General features: G+C 39.8%; 1 protein-coding gene across 1 annotated transcript in view; it reads left to right on the top strand.

Moving 5' to 3' along the window:
- Positions 1-14300, top strand: part of TNIP3 (TNFAIP3 interacting protein 3) — a 63198-nt gene that overhangs the window by 23238 nt on the left and 25660 nt on the right. The window contains exons 4-7 of the mRNA XM_065633875.1: positions 8368-8454; positions 10044-10133; positions 11252-11317; positions 12653-12784. Coding sequence (XP_065489947.1) covers positions 8368-8454; positions 10044-10133; positions 11252-11317; positions 12653-12784 — 375 coding nt within the window. The remainder of the gene's footprint in view (positions 1-8367; positions 8455-10043; positions 10134-11251; positions 11318-12652; positions 12785-14300) is intronic.

Below are 14300 nucleotides of genomic sequence, written 5' to 3'. Positions count from 1 at the left end.
TGGACCAAAGAAGGGAAACATATGATGAAATCTTTACTGATTAGAGCAATTGATGATTTCTAATTCACACATACTTACCTATTGCCCCTGTCTTCTGTAACATCACTTACTTATTGCTGTGACGTGCAGCCTGAGTGTATAGGAACAAGAAGGACTGCAAGCTCCAGTCCTGCAGAGGCTGCAGTCTGTGAAATTGCACGTCCTCAAAATGTGCCTCGGGAAGCAAAGGGCTCCTTGTTCTGCCTTTTATAGAGGGGGAAACTGAAGGCCAAAGGGATCAAGCAATTTGCTATTTTAATATAAAAAACCAAAGAAACACATCTCTTACCAGAAAGGCAGCTTCCTTTTTTCAAGTTTAAAGTTGATTACATTTCAGCTGGAATAAGCTAGACTAAATACTATGGACCAAAATACAAATATTACTAAAAAGTACTCTTGCAGAGTTTTTTCAGTATGTTTAGGGCTTCATCAAGACTTTACACAGATAAAGGGTATTTTCTGGGAGAGGCGAGGGCAGATGAGAGTATCAAATAGGAAGGAAAGAGTAGCAACTAAAATAAGTAGTGGTGTGTCAACGTAAATTTGACAGAGTCAATATATTTTATGGGATCAATTGGTAAAACAAACAAGCAAATCCCACAAAAAAACAAAAGCCAAGCAAAAGCCCAACAATAAACTTTCAAGCACCTAAACTGTTTTGGGTATGAAGTGAGGAAGAAATATTTTTCATTTAGGGTCTGTCTATACTTGCAACAACTGAGTTGTAAAACTCAAAATAGCCTGTTTGCTACAGTTAAAAATTGTCATCCAATTATTGTACCATGAAACTGGGATTTTAATCATGAGGCCTGAGTATGCAAATGCTTAGGTAATGGAGTAGCTGTGCCCTTATGGTTAGTCTCATTGGTGATGATGGAAAACGGCGGATAAAGGAAATACTCAAACAGAATCCTGTGCTGTGTTTTACCTACTCTGAAACCACATCTTGCTCTAATTTTATCTGGTTCCCACATATGAAGAGACACACTTTGCATCTGCACATATTTTTCTGTCAGAGTACCTAACTGAACAGCACAAGAGATAGAGGCTGACATACAGGAAAATCCCTTTCTAGCACACTTTGCTGGGTAAAGCACATGGACCAGGTTTAGACAGGAAGAGGTAGATTCTTCTTCTGGTTTAAGAGCCGATTTTATTCTTCAAGTAAAATTCCTTAGATTTTACCATTTTACCCTGTGCACCAGAATGGGAAAAGGGGTTGCAAAGAATATTGCAGCGAGAACTATTGGCATAACAACAGCTACAGGAAAAAAGCCAAGAGAGAAGCTCAACCAGAATATAAGTAAACAGAGGGCTCCCCAGAGGCCACCAAATTTTAACCCGAGTAATCTCAGAGTAAATCTAGCTTCTAAAATTCTGCAACTGAACAGTGCAATAACTAAATTAAAAAAATCCAGAACAAACCTTGCAACAGACACCTGATCAGCTAGAAAGAAAAAAAATAATTAGATGATTTTGCCATTTTGTCATCATCAAGGAAAGATTTCGTTTTACTTGAATCAAACATTCTACTGGTTTTTGGTTTCACTGCAGTTACTGAACAGCCGTAATTTTCAGAAGTGATAAGTTGCTTTCGTTATCTTAATTTGTGAGTGCCTATTTTGTAATACTGTAACAGAAGCCTTTCCCAGAATAAAGATCCAACACCCTCAAAATGAGAACTTCTCTCTTGTGGTGCTGATGCTTGTGACAGGGTTCAGTATTGGCTATGGCACCAATGCTTCGATTTTTCTCCCATTGCAAGCTTTCCAAAGATGGCTAAAAGCATTTTACACTCAGGAAGGTCAGGTGTTCCTAGAGTACAAATGAAAAGAATTCTCGGTTTTAAACAGGGGGGAAAAAACCCGACCTCAAAGCTGCTACTAATAGAAGTTATAGAATACCATAGAAATAGACTAGAAATGAATAAAAGGCTGCTAAGCAGTTCAGCCCACTTTGGCCTTGCTGGCAGGGTTGTGTGCTGCCACTTGTGAGTGAACTTGGTGAGTTTCCGAGGGGCAGAAAATCCTCAATGGTCCCATTTCCTTCCTGGGAAGCATTTTCTGTAGCCGGTAGCTGGCTGACTTATTCCTGTTCCTCACAGCAGCCTCTCTATGGGAGGTTTGGTCTCCCAGCTCCCTGCCAGGCATTCCCTGGCAGCACATTCCAAAGTGTCTGAGATTTTCTTCCCTGAGTGTGCTCAAACTGACTGCAATACAAGAGGGTGTTTCCCACTTCACCCAGTCTTTAAAGTAATACAAGACCACTGTGAACAACAACGAAACATAAAACAGGTACCATCTGTCTTAATGATCAGAGCTGCCTGATGATTTTTGAAAAACACATGACCAGTTCTGTCACCACTGCCTGTAGTGTGGACAAAAATAAGAAATTCCAAGGATAATGCTTCATAGGCTAGGTATGTGAACATGGATGGGGAGAGCAAAAGGAGTGTGAAGAGTGGGAGAAAGTTGGGTAAAGGTCTGACTAAGGATTCAAGCTGATTAAGAGAATTTAAATGTTTTAAATTGTGATTTACAGACATTACAGAAGGTTTCAGACTGTTAATCAAACTTACAGGTGCAGGTTTGCTCTGTATAATATTTTCTTAATATTTTCATGTTTTGATCAGTCACAGTAATAGAGATAAACTAGTGGAAGCAAAGGAACAGAAGGGCTCATACAGATGTTAAGGAAACATTTTTATAATACACATAGATAGAAATTATCAATCACTATTCTAGGAGGAGCCAGATCTGACCAGCTTTCCAAAGACAGAAAGTGTGATCATTCTTTTTGTATTATCTTCATTTTGTACAGCTAGAGAACTCCACTTGCTCCTCTGTCTGTTTCTCGCCTTCATTTTCTGTGTTTATGTAAACTATGCTCAAATGTAAGGAAATGTTGATTTATATTCAGTGGTGGCTAATGCTACAATTACACCTCATAGCCCAGCAGCGGGAGTAATGACATTTTGTTTCCTTGTTTGAGATGGATAGAAGGACTCTGCAAAGGAAGTGACTTTCTGGAGAGAGAGTGGAAGTAGAAGTAAGGGATGAGAAACAGATGAAAAGAGAATGCACGTTACTTACACTTTTCCTATAAAATGTGTGGTGGACTCCAGCTAGATAAAGGCCTTGTATGTCTGTGTAGGTTAGGGAGGCTATAAAAACTAACACAATTCTGTCTACTGCAGGCTGTGATGTGGTTTTACATGTGTTTATGGAGAAATCAGAGGTAGTTATACTGCAAGAGGTTGCAAAGTTTGTATTTCTCCACTCAGAGACTATTCCCTGCAGTCTGTTTTCTCGTTTGTTTTTTTTTTTTTTTTCCCCTCAGTGTAACCAGTAAATGCTGTGACATGGAGTGATTTCTTCATTTAAAGAGGAAGAGATTGAATAATCCGGGAAATTAAGGTTCACACAAGCATTACATTGAGATTTATAAAACTTGCTGGCCAGTTTGTCACTGCTGTTACATCACATATAGCAAGTCTTGATTTTTGCATATTAGTCCCTAAAGCAAGTGTGATTTTGCCACAATAAAATCTGATGTTCAGTTGTCTGTGATGAGAGAATGAGGTTTAGATTGGATATTAGGAAAAAATTATTCACAGAAAGGGCTGTCAGGCATTGGAACAGGCTGCCCAGGGAAGTGGTGGAGTCACAATCCCTGGAGGAGTTTAAAAGGCATTTAGAGGAGGTTCTTAGGGACATGGTTTAGTGCTAGAGTTAAGTTATGATTGGGCTTGATGATCCTGAGGGTCTCTTCCAACCAAAATGATTCTATGATTAGATTTTCCCCACAAGCCGTTTACTGCAGTGTTAGAGATGGTGTTAATGTGCATGGCAGTGTCCAGCATATATATGGTCAGGAGTCTGTCCATGGCTGCTAGAGCTGCTCAGATAGCTCCTGGGGGCCAGTCATCTTCATCAGCATCGGTGCACATCCTTCACACTGTGCACAATAGACACACTTGTTTTCTCCTCTGGTATCTTCTCTACTTTTCTGTAAAAAAATTTACCAAACAGTGCAACACCTAGCAAACATATGCTACCTTGCGTTTGGACAAAGCTGCTAAATCTGTGTTTTTCCTCCAAAATTTACTTTCACAGTGTTTTGTGCAGACCTGTTCACACTTTGCAGACACCTTCTTCAGCTGTTGCTTTTGCTTCCTGCAAAGCTTCCTGTGGCTGTGTAACACTAGGACAAATTTTTCTCTTTAACTGCTCTGGTTCTGTTTTGCAGGCTGAAAAACTTAACATTTTTTTTGAAAGTTTGCTTGTGTCTGTAAGCAGTCTTTTGTGACTACGAAGTCTGGTCTTCAACTAGAATTCTCCAAGTAATTTAAAACTGCGTATTTGATTTGATAGCTTCAAACCACGTATGAACGCCTTAAATTTATTTATTTATTTGTTTACTTCTGAAGTCTGATACTTGTCAAAAAGAGTTCTTCTTTCAAGGATTTTTATATATCTCAGATTTCTGAAGTGCTGTTGTACAACTAAGTTGTTCCTCATTGTGTAGCAGTAGACCAATAAAAAAATGTAGAGTCTTTATCTCTGCAATGCCAAAGAAAATGAATGTTGTCATCTCCTGGTCCTTCTTTTCAGAGCCATGAGCTATTTTCACAGAGGACAACAATTTTGCTTCAACCTCTCCCAGTTATCACTAGAAAAAGACCACCACCTCTGGAAGGGCTTGAGCTTTTGTTCCCTACTTGTTGGCATTTCTGGTATCCCTATAGACTTTAGACATAGTCTTCTCTTTCCAATACCCAGTACTGTTCTTACTTGGCAATCAGTACAGAAAAACACTTGTGAGGTAGGGAACAAGATACCTACCTCCTACCAAGCTGCTCGCACAACTGAGCAGCACCGTTGTTCTTAGGCAGCACATTCTCTCCCTTGAGATGTATTTCCTGTCAAGTTTCTTAAAAGGCAGTTGACTTTAAGTACTGTGGGAAGGAGCATCACTGTTATCTGTGTGCATGCTATGCTTGCCTAGCTAGGCACTGAAGAGTACTTAATGTCATTTCTATTCTGTCATATTTTGTATAAAATACCTGTAGTGAAAAGCAATAGCTAAGATGGCGCAAGAAAGCTTGGCACTGTTTTTGAATGTGTATATGTGTTGCGGTTAAGATGGACAAATGACATAGACAAAGTTCTTCTTATGTACAAACAGCAGTCTCCATTTATTGCCACAAACACTTTTTTATATAGTCTTTACCAGCTCGTGTCTTTTTGCTATTGGTTACAGGCTGCAATAGTAACATATCATTGGCTAATTTTGCTATCGTCAATGTTACTCTTTTACTCCCTTCTTTCTCACGGGTACACCTTAATATCTTCAAGGTCAATTTCTGTTCCCATACCCTCTGTCAGGGAATCCATGGACCCACCATAGTCCCCCACATATATGTAGGGTGGAAGGCCAGTAACCAAGCTGAGAGCTTCTACACAGGCACGCCTTGTTCAGAGATTGTTGATTAGTAGCAGGGAGCGATGCATCTTTCCAAAAAGACAGCAATGTTTGGTGAAAGATTTGCGCAGTAAACGAGGCCAGTATACACTGCATTCACAGACAATGCCAAACTGCATGCACACAGCAGGTATTTCAGAGTTTTGACTCCAGTTTTACTGTTTGCTGTGCGTAGTCCTAGTGTGGGAAAGGGTGACGGCTGTGGCTGCTCAGCCACTATGGTGGGCTCACGAAGAGTGAAAATGGATGAACGTGTGGGCCAGTTTGGCATGGAAAAGGGGAGACGTGGAGACACTGTTGCTGTTGCAGCCTCTATTCTTCCTGGAGCTTCACTTGTTCACCAGGTCTCCCCAGATCTCTCACAGCATCACAAGGGGGGAGGTGGATGAGGGTGGAAAGGAGCAACAGTGCACCTAGCTAAAATCCCTATAAAAGGCACCTTTCATAAAGGTATTTCTTATTCAGCTAAAATCCATATTTTCACAAAATATCATCATTAAAACACTGACATTTGACAGAATTTCATTAGTTGTGGCAGAAGAGGAATTAGAAGGAATGGGAATTAGTTGAGGTTTAGTCTAGCCTAAATGAAGTCACAGCCCTGTGCTATAACATAACATAGCAGTTTCCAAACACCTTCAAATCCTGCAGTCCAAGAGAGAATCATTCACTCTCAGTAGTCATTAATACGGTCATTAAGGTATTAACAACAAAGGACTTGGTGTCTTAAGGTCCACTCAGCTTTTCAGGAAGCTGTTTTGAACTAAATAATGGTAAGAACCATGTGTACTCCAGGGTTTTAGCCTCATCCTCTCTGAAGAGTAATTTGAGTACTAACATATTTCAGGTGGGAGCTGTGATTCACGAGTAGGGCTGTGCCCTCAGTTTGTTCTTCTGTCCCCACTGCAGGGACCACTCAGCACCTCCTGTAGCACATTAGGGTGCTGTCGTGAGGAAATCAGAAACTGGGACAGATTTAACTTAGCAGGCCAGACCATGAAATGCAGCCGTTTGATCTAAGCTATATAATATAATAATAATATAATACTTTTAATAATAATATAATATAATCATTTTTAAAATGCAGGGTGCTTCCTCTTCCTTCTCCACTATTGGGATTTTACAGTTTAACTGTTACTATTACGTTCTCTCAGGTAGCACGGTGTGTTTATTCATTTTGGAAGCTGGCCTTCTCACATGTCTCTTTCCCAGAGGACGACCTTCTCCTTTCACTTAACCTTGCTCAGGTGCTACAGAGCTTGACTTTGTTTCATTGCCTGAGAGTTACTGGCTTGTATATCTTGCAATGTATTAATCACTACAGAAATGTCAAGAAATGCTATTGTGGAAACCACTGTTGTGTTATCAGCCAGTAGTTCTTCCTTCTTTAAACCAATGCTGTACCTGGGTGGGATATTTGTTCAAAGACTAGTTTTGACGTAGGTACTGCTGAAATTCTTTTATTTTTTGATGGGTAGGATAACTCCTATGCAGAATCAAAAATGTCTTTATTAAAATAACTTTTTAAAAGATTTGTCTCTTTATACCCCACAACTTTTCCATCTGCTCCATAAACTAGGCAAAAATAAAAAGAATGTCAGGGTAGGGAGGATTTATTTCACATGTAAATATTATGAAACAGTAGCTTTCTTTCATTTTGTTTGTTTTTTTTTTTTTAATCTTGCAAAACAGGAGTTGCTTAGTCACACATTATGAACCAGAGATCTGGAATATGGCTGTTAAATTCCAGCATTTCACAGGATTACTTTACTTGGTTTAAATCCTTTTTTGGTATTTGAAAGATCTCTCATAGACTTATATTATTTTGTGTTAATTTTTCATGGGCTAGCTTTAATTCCATTCCTTGAAAATCAAATAAGCATCCTCTACTGAAAAAGCCTTAGAGCCAGGGATCTTTCCACAATAAGGAAAAATGTACTTTTCTTTCACATTTCCTTTCCAAACTCCTCATTGTTCAAAATTCCAAGACTGAAGATGACGACACTGTGTGCTTTTCTATTTCATCCTGACTTTGTATGTGAAGTCTATGGAAGCTTTTTCTTCGTTAATCTTTCCTGTGAGTTTAACTTGGTAATGTTAACCTCTTTTTCCAAATTGGAAACTAAGACAAGTTTGATGTGTTTGGTACCTTGAGTATTCAAGTGAAGAAGACTTAAGTAGCTTGAATCTAGATCTATGCTTAGAAAAAGTAAGTAACTGCAAATACCACGTCCTTAGGAGAATAATAAAAACACCCGTCATTCTTCATTTTTGTGCAGCTTTTCTTCAGGGAAAGTAAATCAATTTTCCAATTATGGTTTTCCCCTAAACATCTTAGGGTTTGTATGGGTGTGCTCTTCCCCATAGCTGTTAACAGACTTCACTGTTACTCCTTTCTAAACATGACTCACTAATGTTTCAGTCATGATAGTTCCCATTGTCTTACAGTCACTTAATACTTGTCATACTTACGTAAGTCCGTTTTTACAACTGGAAGCAAGGATAGAAAACCCTGTCTACTTATTTACTGAAAAAGTGTACCCTTCCTTCCCTTGTACATGCAACTTCCTCTCTTGGGGTGAACAGGCTGGTTGATTGTGATTTATATGCACATTAGGCAGAGTATTGCCTTGCCCGGCATATTAGTCATAGGCAGTGTGCTTCAACCCTGCTGGGAAGCCCCGCCAGGAAGGAGGAAAAGGTTAAAATCAGAATTCCACCACCTATTCTGAGCCTTGGCTGCTTCTACAGGCAGTGCTCGCGGATCTTCTGGGTCTGAATGCGATTCTCCCACTCCTTTAGCCTATGTAAAATATCTGTTTCATCGCTATTTTTCTTTCAAAGACCTGTGGAGAAGCAAACGTTCAAGGCCATTTTGGATGTGCGTGGGCAGATGTAAGTGATATGGAAGCCCCAGCAGACCCGCTAGAAGTAAGTGACTGTTTCAGCTGTCCTCTGAAGCGTTGTCTGATTAACAGGAATGGCATGAGCTGGTGGCGGTATCATGCACGTCACTTTATAGACTGACAATTAATGGGAAAGTGTGTCTGTTCCAGTAGGTTTGTCTGAATGATTTACGCTGTTTAAAAGTAGAAGAAAATGTTAGAAATATTTTTGGATATGGTATTCTTAGAAAGAAAGCCTTCCTTAGTGGTTTTTTTTTCCTCCTGAAAGTATTTTTTTCATAATTTTTTTTTAAAATAAGGACCTTTTAAAAAAATAATTTTAATTTGTTATTGTACAAAAGGTAGAAACTGGCTAAAACAACTTCCATGAGCAGGATTTGGGCTAGTTGGTGCCAAGTATATATATAGCTGTTCAGTTTTTGAGTTGTCCTGTTGACTTTATTAGGACTCTTCACGCACTTAAATACGTGCCCCAGGCCCATATCCTGAAGACAATTCAACACATTATTAGCTCCATTGACTGTCAGGGAATTGCTTCAGATACTTCAGGTGAAACATGTTCATGAACTTCTACAAGGAGAGGAATTAAGTGTTTTCTGGCATAGAAGTCAAGTGCTCCACATTAGAGCCTGGCAGGACTGGCCAAGGGGCAAATAAGTGATCAGGAGTTTTGCATGTGAAAAGACACAACAAAACTATTATTTGATCTTCTTCATTAGTGTTTGGCACTAAATTCTCTAGTCAAAGAAAATAAATTTATTTCGGGAGATTTAAGACCTCAGAAGTGCTCACACTTTTATTCTGTGGTTTCTCATATGTTGGTCGAAAATTCAGAACAGGGGAACAGAAAAAATCTCTGACCACATATATGAACAGAGAATTGTTTTATTTTTATGAATATTTATCTTTTGTGCAGTACAGTTCTCTTGATATATATAAAAATATAAAAAAATAGAGCACATAATTGTTCTCATGAGAATCCATAGAAACTTACTGGAAATTATGATATATGAGACTGCCATTATAAGAATGAGGGTTTAGGTGCTGTTGTCCTGCATGGACAAAACACCACACTTTAAAAAATCGAACAATTGCGGAATGATTTCCTAATTTCTCTAAATGACCTAGTTGTTTACTGTATTGCTTGTTTTGAACACATTGTGCTAGAGTTTATTGCCTTGGGCTTGCAAACACTTACCGGGGCAATACTACTAATTACTCTAGTTCTTGTAAATGAAGGGAACTACTTATGCCCACTTCTGCTTATGCTTAACTTTTGTGTCTTGTACAGCTTATTTGTATTACCATCTGCAAGATAATTAAAATCCTATTTTGTCTTTTATGTCTCAGATGGTACAAATGGACATAACTGTGTTCATTTTAGTGTCTTTTTGCATAATGCTTCAATTAAAATACAGATTAAACTGGGTTAAAGCGGATGTACAATTCAGAATATGCTATCAGCAGGTGTAAAGGTACTGAAATGCAAGTGCAATGTTGCTGTTTCAGTTTCTTTACATGCACATGGCAGGGTGGATGGGAATTTTATACTGCAATCTTGACTTGAAGAGAGGATGCTTAAAGCGTTCATTTTTGAAGATTTCTTTTCTCCAGTCAAGGCACATACTAGTGACCAAAAAGAAGACTATATCAACCAGTTCGCTGGAACAACAGATCCTCTCACTGGAAAGACAAAGACGAGAGGTAATCTTAAATTTACCCTTAACCTAGGTAGTTATAACCTCTAAGGCAGACATTACAATATCAGTAATATGTCCAGGGCAGGAAATAATTAAATATGTTATCACTGTTACACTGTGTTTACACTGCAATTGGTTTCACCCGCCAGTCCAGCAAGGCCTTGTCCTGTGCTTTTGTGAGATAATTTCTATGTGGAGACTTTCCGCTTTGTATTTCTTCACAGTGCGATGTGTGCAAGCACTTAAAGTTGTGGTTAATCTAATTCCTATGGTCTTACTTCTCTCCACCAAGCTAGGCAGAGTTGTATTTGGAGAACTATTCCTGAGAACAGATGATGACTTTTTGTAAGGCGGCTAAGAAGCTAGAAGAGCAGAGATATATATGGTACAAACGGCAAACTTTCTTAATGACCACTATTGTAAAGGCCAACGAACCACCGGGAGTAGTAGCCAGTGGTGTCTGGGTCCCAGGAAGCAGCAAACTGGGAGCTGTTCTTTGGCTGAGCATCCTAAAGAGTGACCCTATATCATACAAAGCAAAATGCTTCAGAGGGGCATATTTGGCTTTCTCCAATAAAAATGCATGCACATCGACTTCACTCCTACCACTTGCATGCGTAATGTTAGCCAATATTCCTGGTCCTGCATGCATACACTTGCTTGGTTTAGTGGTACTGAGAAAGGTAAGTGGGGCTTCCACCTGGCAGTAATTGCAGTTAATAGGAGCCTTCAATTCACTTGTTTGAAGTTGGAGAGCTTCTAATTGGAAATATGTTTATGTAACTTGAGGCAAGCTATCCAGGAAGTCCTTGGCCATTTAGGAGTTGCAGCTTGGGATTTGTATAGTGTTGCAAATGATTCACCTGTAGCTTATTGTGTATTTGCTTGTTTCCTGAATGTGAGTTCCTGAACGTTCATGTGCTTTAACTGAAATACTGAAGCACTGGCAGATGGGCTGTAAAGCTTGCCAAACCTTAAACTTGCTTTTTGTGATATGAACTGGCCAGGTAATGAGAAGGTTGTGAACACTCATAGCTAGGTGATTAGAATGCCAGTCTATTTTTTTACTTGTTGTCAATGTTGAAATAACAGTTATTTACTGTGGCTTCCTGATAATTACAGCTTCTGGAGGTGAACAAGCAATGGGATCATCAATTTAGAAATATGAAACAGCTTTATGAAAAACAGGTAACAATGTTGACTATTTCTATTGGAATATGAATGCCACCTGATGACAGTTAAGTCTGTGCTTGAAGTCCAACCAGATGTAGCTACAGTAAATACCTTGAGGGGAAAAAAGAAAAGATATCACATTTACTTTGGCCTTTGCTCACAGTAAAAAAAAAGCTTTATCACATGAAAGTGAAGCTAATGTGGGTACAATCTTCAGTAGTACAAAATAACCAGAGAGGCCCAGCATCTCTAAAACAGTAGGCACCAGGGTGGATATGACAGCAGAGATCTTTGTGCCTTCCACAAGGTAAGCAAAATTGCTCACACTTCAGAGCATAATTAACTGAAAATTAGCCTGCAGTGTCTGGTGTGCCCAGCCATTGATCTGTATTGTCACATGTCTGTTGGTTCTTGTCCCATCTCTTGTGGCTGGCTTGTGAAACCTGAAAGCTTAACGGGGCTCCTTGTAATGGGGGAGGTCTCCAATAAATCCTCCATGAATGCTGCCTTCTATAAGCAGAGAGCCTTTTTTGCTTTTGAGAAACTTCTCTGTACATACAAACTTCTCTCTCTTCATTTAAAAACAATGTAAATAAATACCTTTTTTTTTTTTCCCCTTTGGTCAAGATTCCATTGCCATAGCTTTCATTCCTTGCTTGTGGCTGTGTGGCATCTTTGCTCCAGGCACAATAATCAGCTGCCTAGTGAAGCTGGTCGCTTACAATTTTGCCTGGTGTTCCAAAACCTAAGTTGGTTCATTGACTGACACTTCTCATCTCCTGTTTCCTGTGAAAAGGATATTTGCAGAGTGACCTCATGTCACTCTTATCAGGAAAACTTCCTCTCTACTATTTTCCAGTAAACTCTACTGAGAGCCGGATCATTTATTTCAATTTTTTCCTTCCTTTTTTTTCTTTTTTCTTTCCCCAAATTGAAGAGGAATTCAAATGGCTCTTTCTCGGTTAATGTGGGACTGTTTTATGCTTCTGGCTAGATTGTCTGGATGTGCAGCATTGCATAAGGAGTCCACACCGCAGAAGGAAACAAAAAGAACTGGTATGGAGGCACAGACCTGTGGTAGCTGCCCTTTGGCAGCAAATCAGTGCTAGAGCCAGCTGGGTTAACACCAACAGAGAACTTGCCCAGGATCATTAAAAGTCTCCACAGCAAACACGTCAGCAGAACTTGGAGGAGAGAGGGGGGAAGTCAGTGGCTGGGAACCTTACACCTGACCAGATTAACTCCTTTATGCGAATCTGCTGAGACCCAAAAGGATTTGAAGGCACCTTTGTGTGCTGTGCCTTTCAGGATCCCCAGTCAGCCCACTACAGTCTGTTACTTGCTTTTCAGCTGGCAGAAATGAAAACAAAACTGGACATGTCAGAGAGGAGAGTCGGTGAGCTGGAGGAAGAGAGACATCGACAGCATCCAGAAAATGAGAGGTTGCGAGTCCTGGGCAGAGAGAGGCCATTGCGGGACACGGTAGGAGGGTGCACGCTGTTACCCTGTTTGTGCTCAGGGCTGAAGGCTGCCTTGCTTTTCCTCTTTCTCGTTTCTTGAGTGGCATAGCATGGGTTGTTGCACAGCCGGGTGATGAGATCGTGGTGTTGGGTTTTCTTCAATATCAAACCCAAGGCAGTGGCTGATCTTCTGTCTGGTCAGAGAACTTATGTATAGAGAGACAGTCATTTCCATAGAAATTGGCAGAGAACACAGCATTAGTGTGTGTGGGGGAGTAAAGAGCAGATTGATATGAATAGTGCAGAGATTTCCTCCTTTACTGTTCAGTTTGGGGTGAATTTCTTCGTGAACAAAAATGCTACAGTGATTTGAAATGGAATAGGAACATCATTGCAGATGTTACACAAAACGCTTGGCAATAAATACTCGAGGGAATGAATTCAGCTCTAGACACCCATGTTTTGGTATTGATAATATGGGCTTTTACACGTGGGCTGGCTATCTCAGCTCTCTGTAAATATTGGCCATTTAGTCAGCACTGGCTGATCAGCTGCTCTCAAGCAGTGTTCACCTCACCCTGAGAGTGGCTGGGCACATCTCTTGGGACTCCTTAGGCACTGGGTCTTGTGTGGGCACTCACATGTAATGTTAGATGTCTAACCTGAATTCCCAGCACAGTAAAACCACCAATCCGATTGATCAGCATGTATATGCCCAATGTATACACAAAACTTGTACTCCATTTTACAGGCACCACAGAGTGTAACACCTCCTATTCTCATTCTGTTTCATGGAGTCACGTACTTCATGACCTCTTGGAAGAGTTTCTGGATGGTGCTCTGGCGGTTGAGGTTGGGCTCCTCTATAGATAACATGAAACAACTCTGAAAACAAGTGGCAATTGTATCACTTCTGGGCTCAGATTAAATGTGCATCAGCTGCTGCAGGGAAAGAAATGCAAAATCCTTAAAATATTAATAAGCAGGACATTCATCTTACTTGCTTATCAGTTATAATATGGTCTTAGCTCAGCCCATGCTTGATTTCCAACCAATAGGACAGTTTAAATGTTTTAAAGCAAACTGTGTCATTATGTACTTGCTGACTCACTCCCTGTATTTGCTGAGTGTGTAGTCAATGAAGGACAATACATCTTCCTATTCATATTACTAAGGTTTTTACTGCTTGCCCTTTAATATATGGTAGCTATGAAAAATAGCCCTAGCTACCGTTTTGAAAAGGGAAGGATGAGCAGTACATTCTCCCATTTTTTTTTACTACACACATAAATAATGAACAAAATAACAATATCATAAAAATCTCTATGGGGACAGTAACCTGCGTGGAAATTCAGCCTTAGATCAGCCATTTCTTTACAAATTATTATATTCATCCAGTAAGTGCTTCTATTTACTCTGAATTTCTTTACTTTTGGATGTCATGCAGGGATGCAGATCTGCACCTTTACAGGTGTAGCTGCTAAAAGTAGAGAATTTTGAATGAACAACATAGATTCTAACACCCATGTCAGCAGCTG

The sequence above is a fragment of the Caloenas nicobarica genome, chromosome 4, assembly GCF_036013445.1.
Source record: "Caloenas nicobarica isolate bCalNic1 chromosome 4, bCalNic1.hap1, whole genome shotgun sequence".
Lineage (NCBI taxonomy): Eukaryota > Metazoa > Chordata > Aves > Columbiformes > Columbidae > Caloenas > Caloenas nicobarica.
This window is presented reverse-complemented; position numbering and strand designations above follow the sequence as displayed.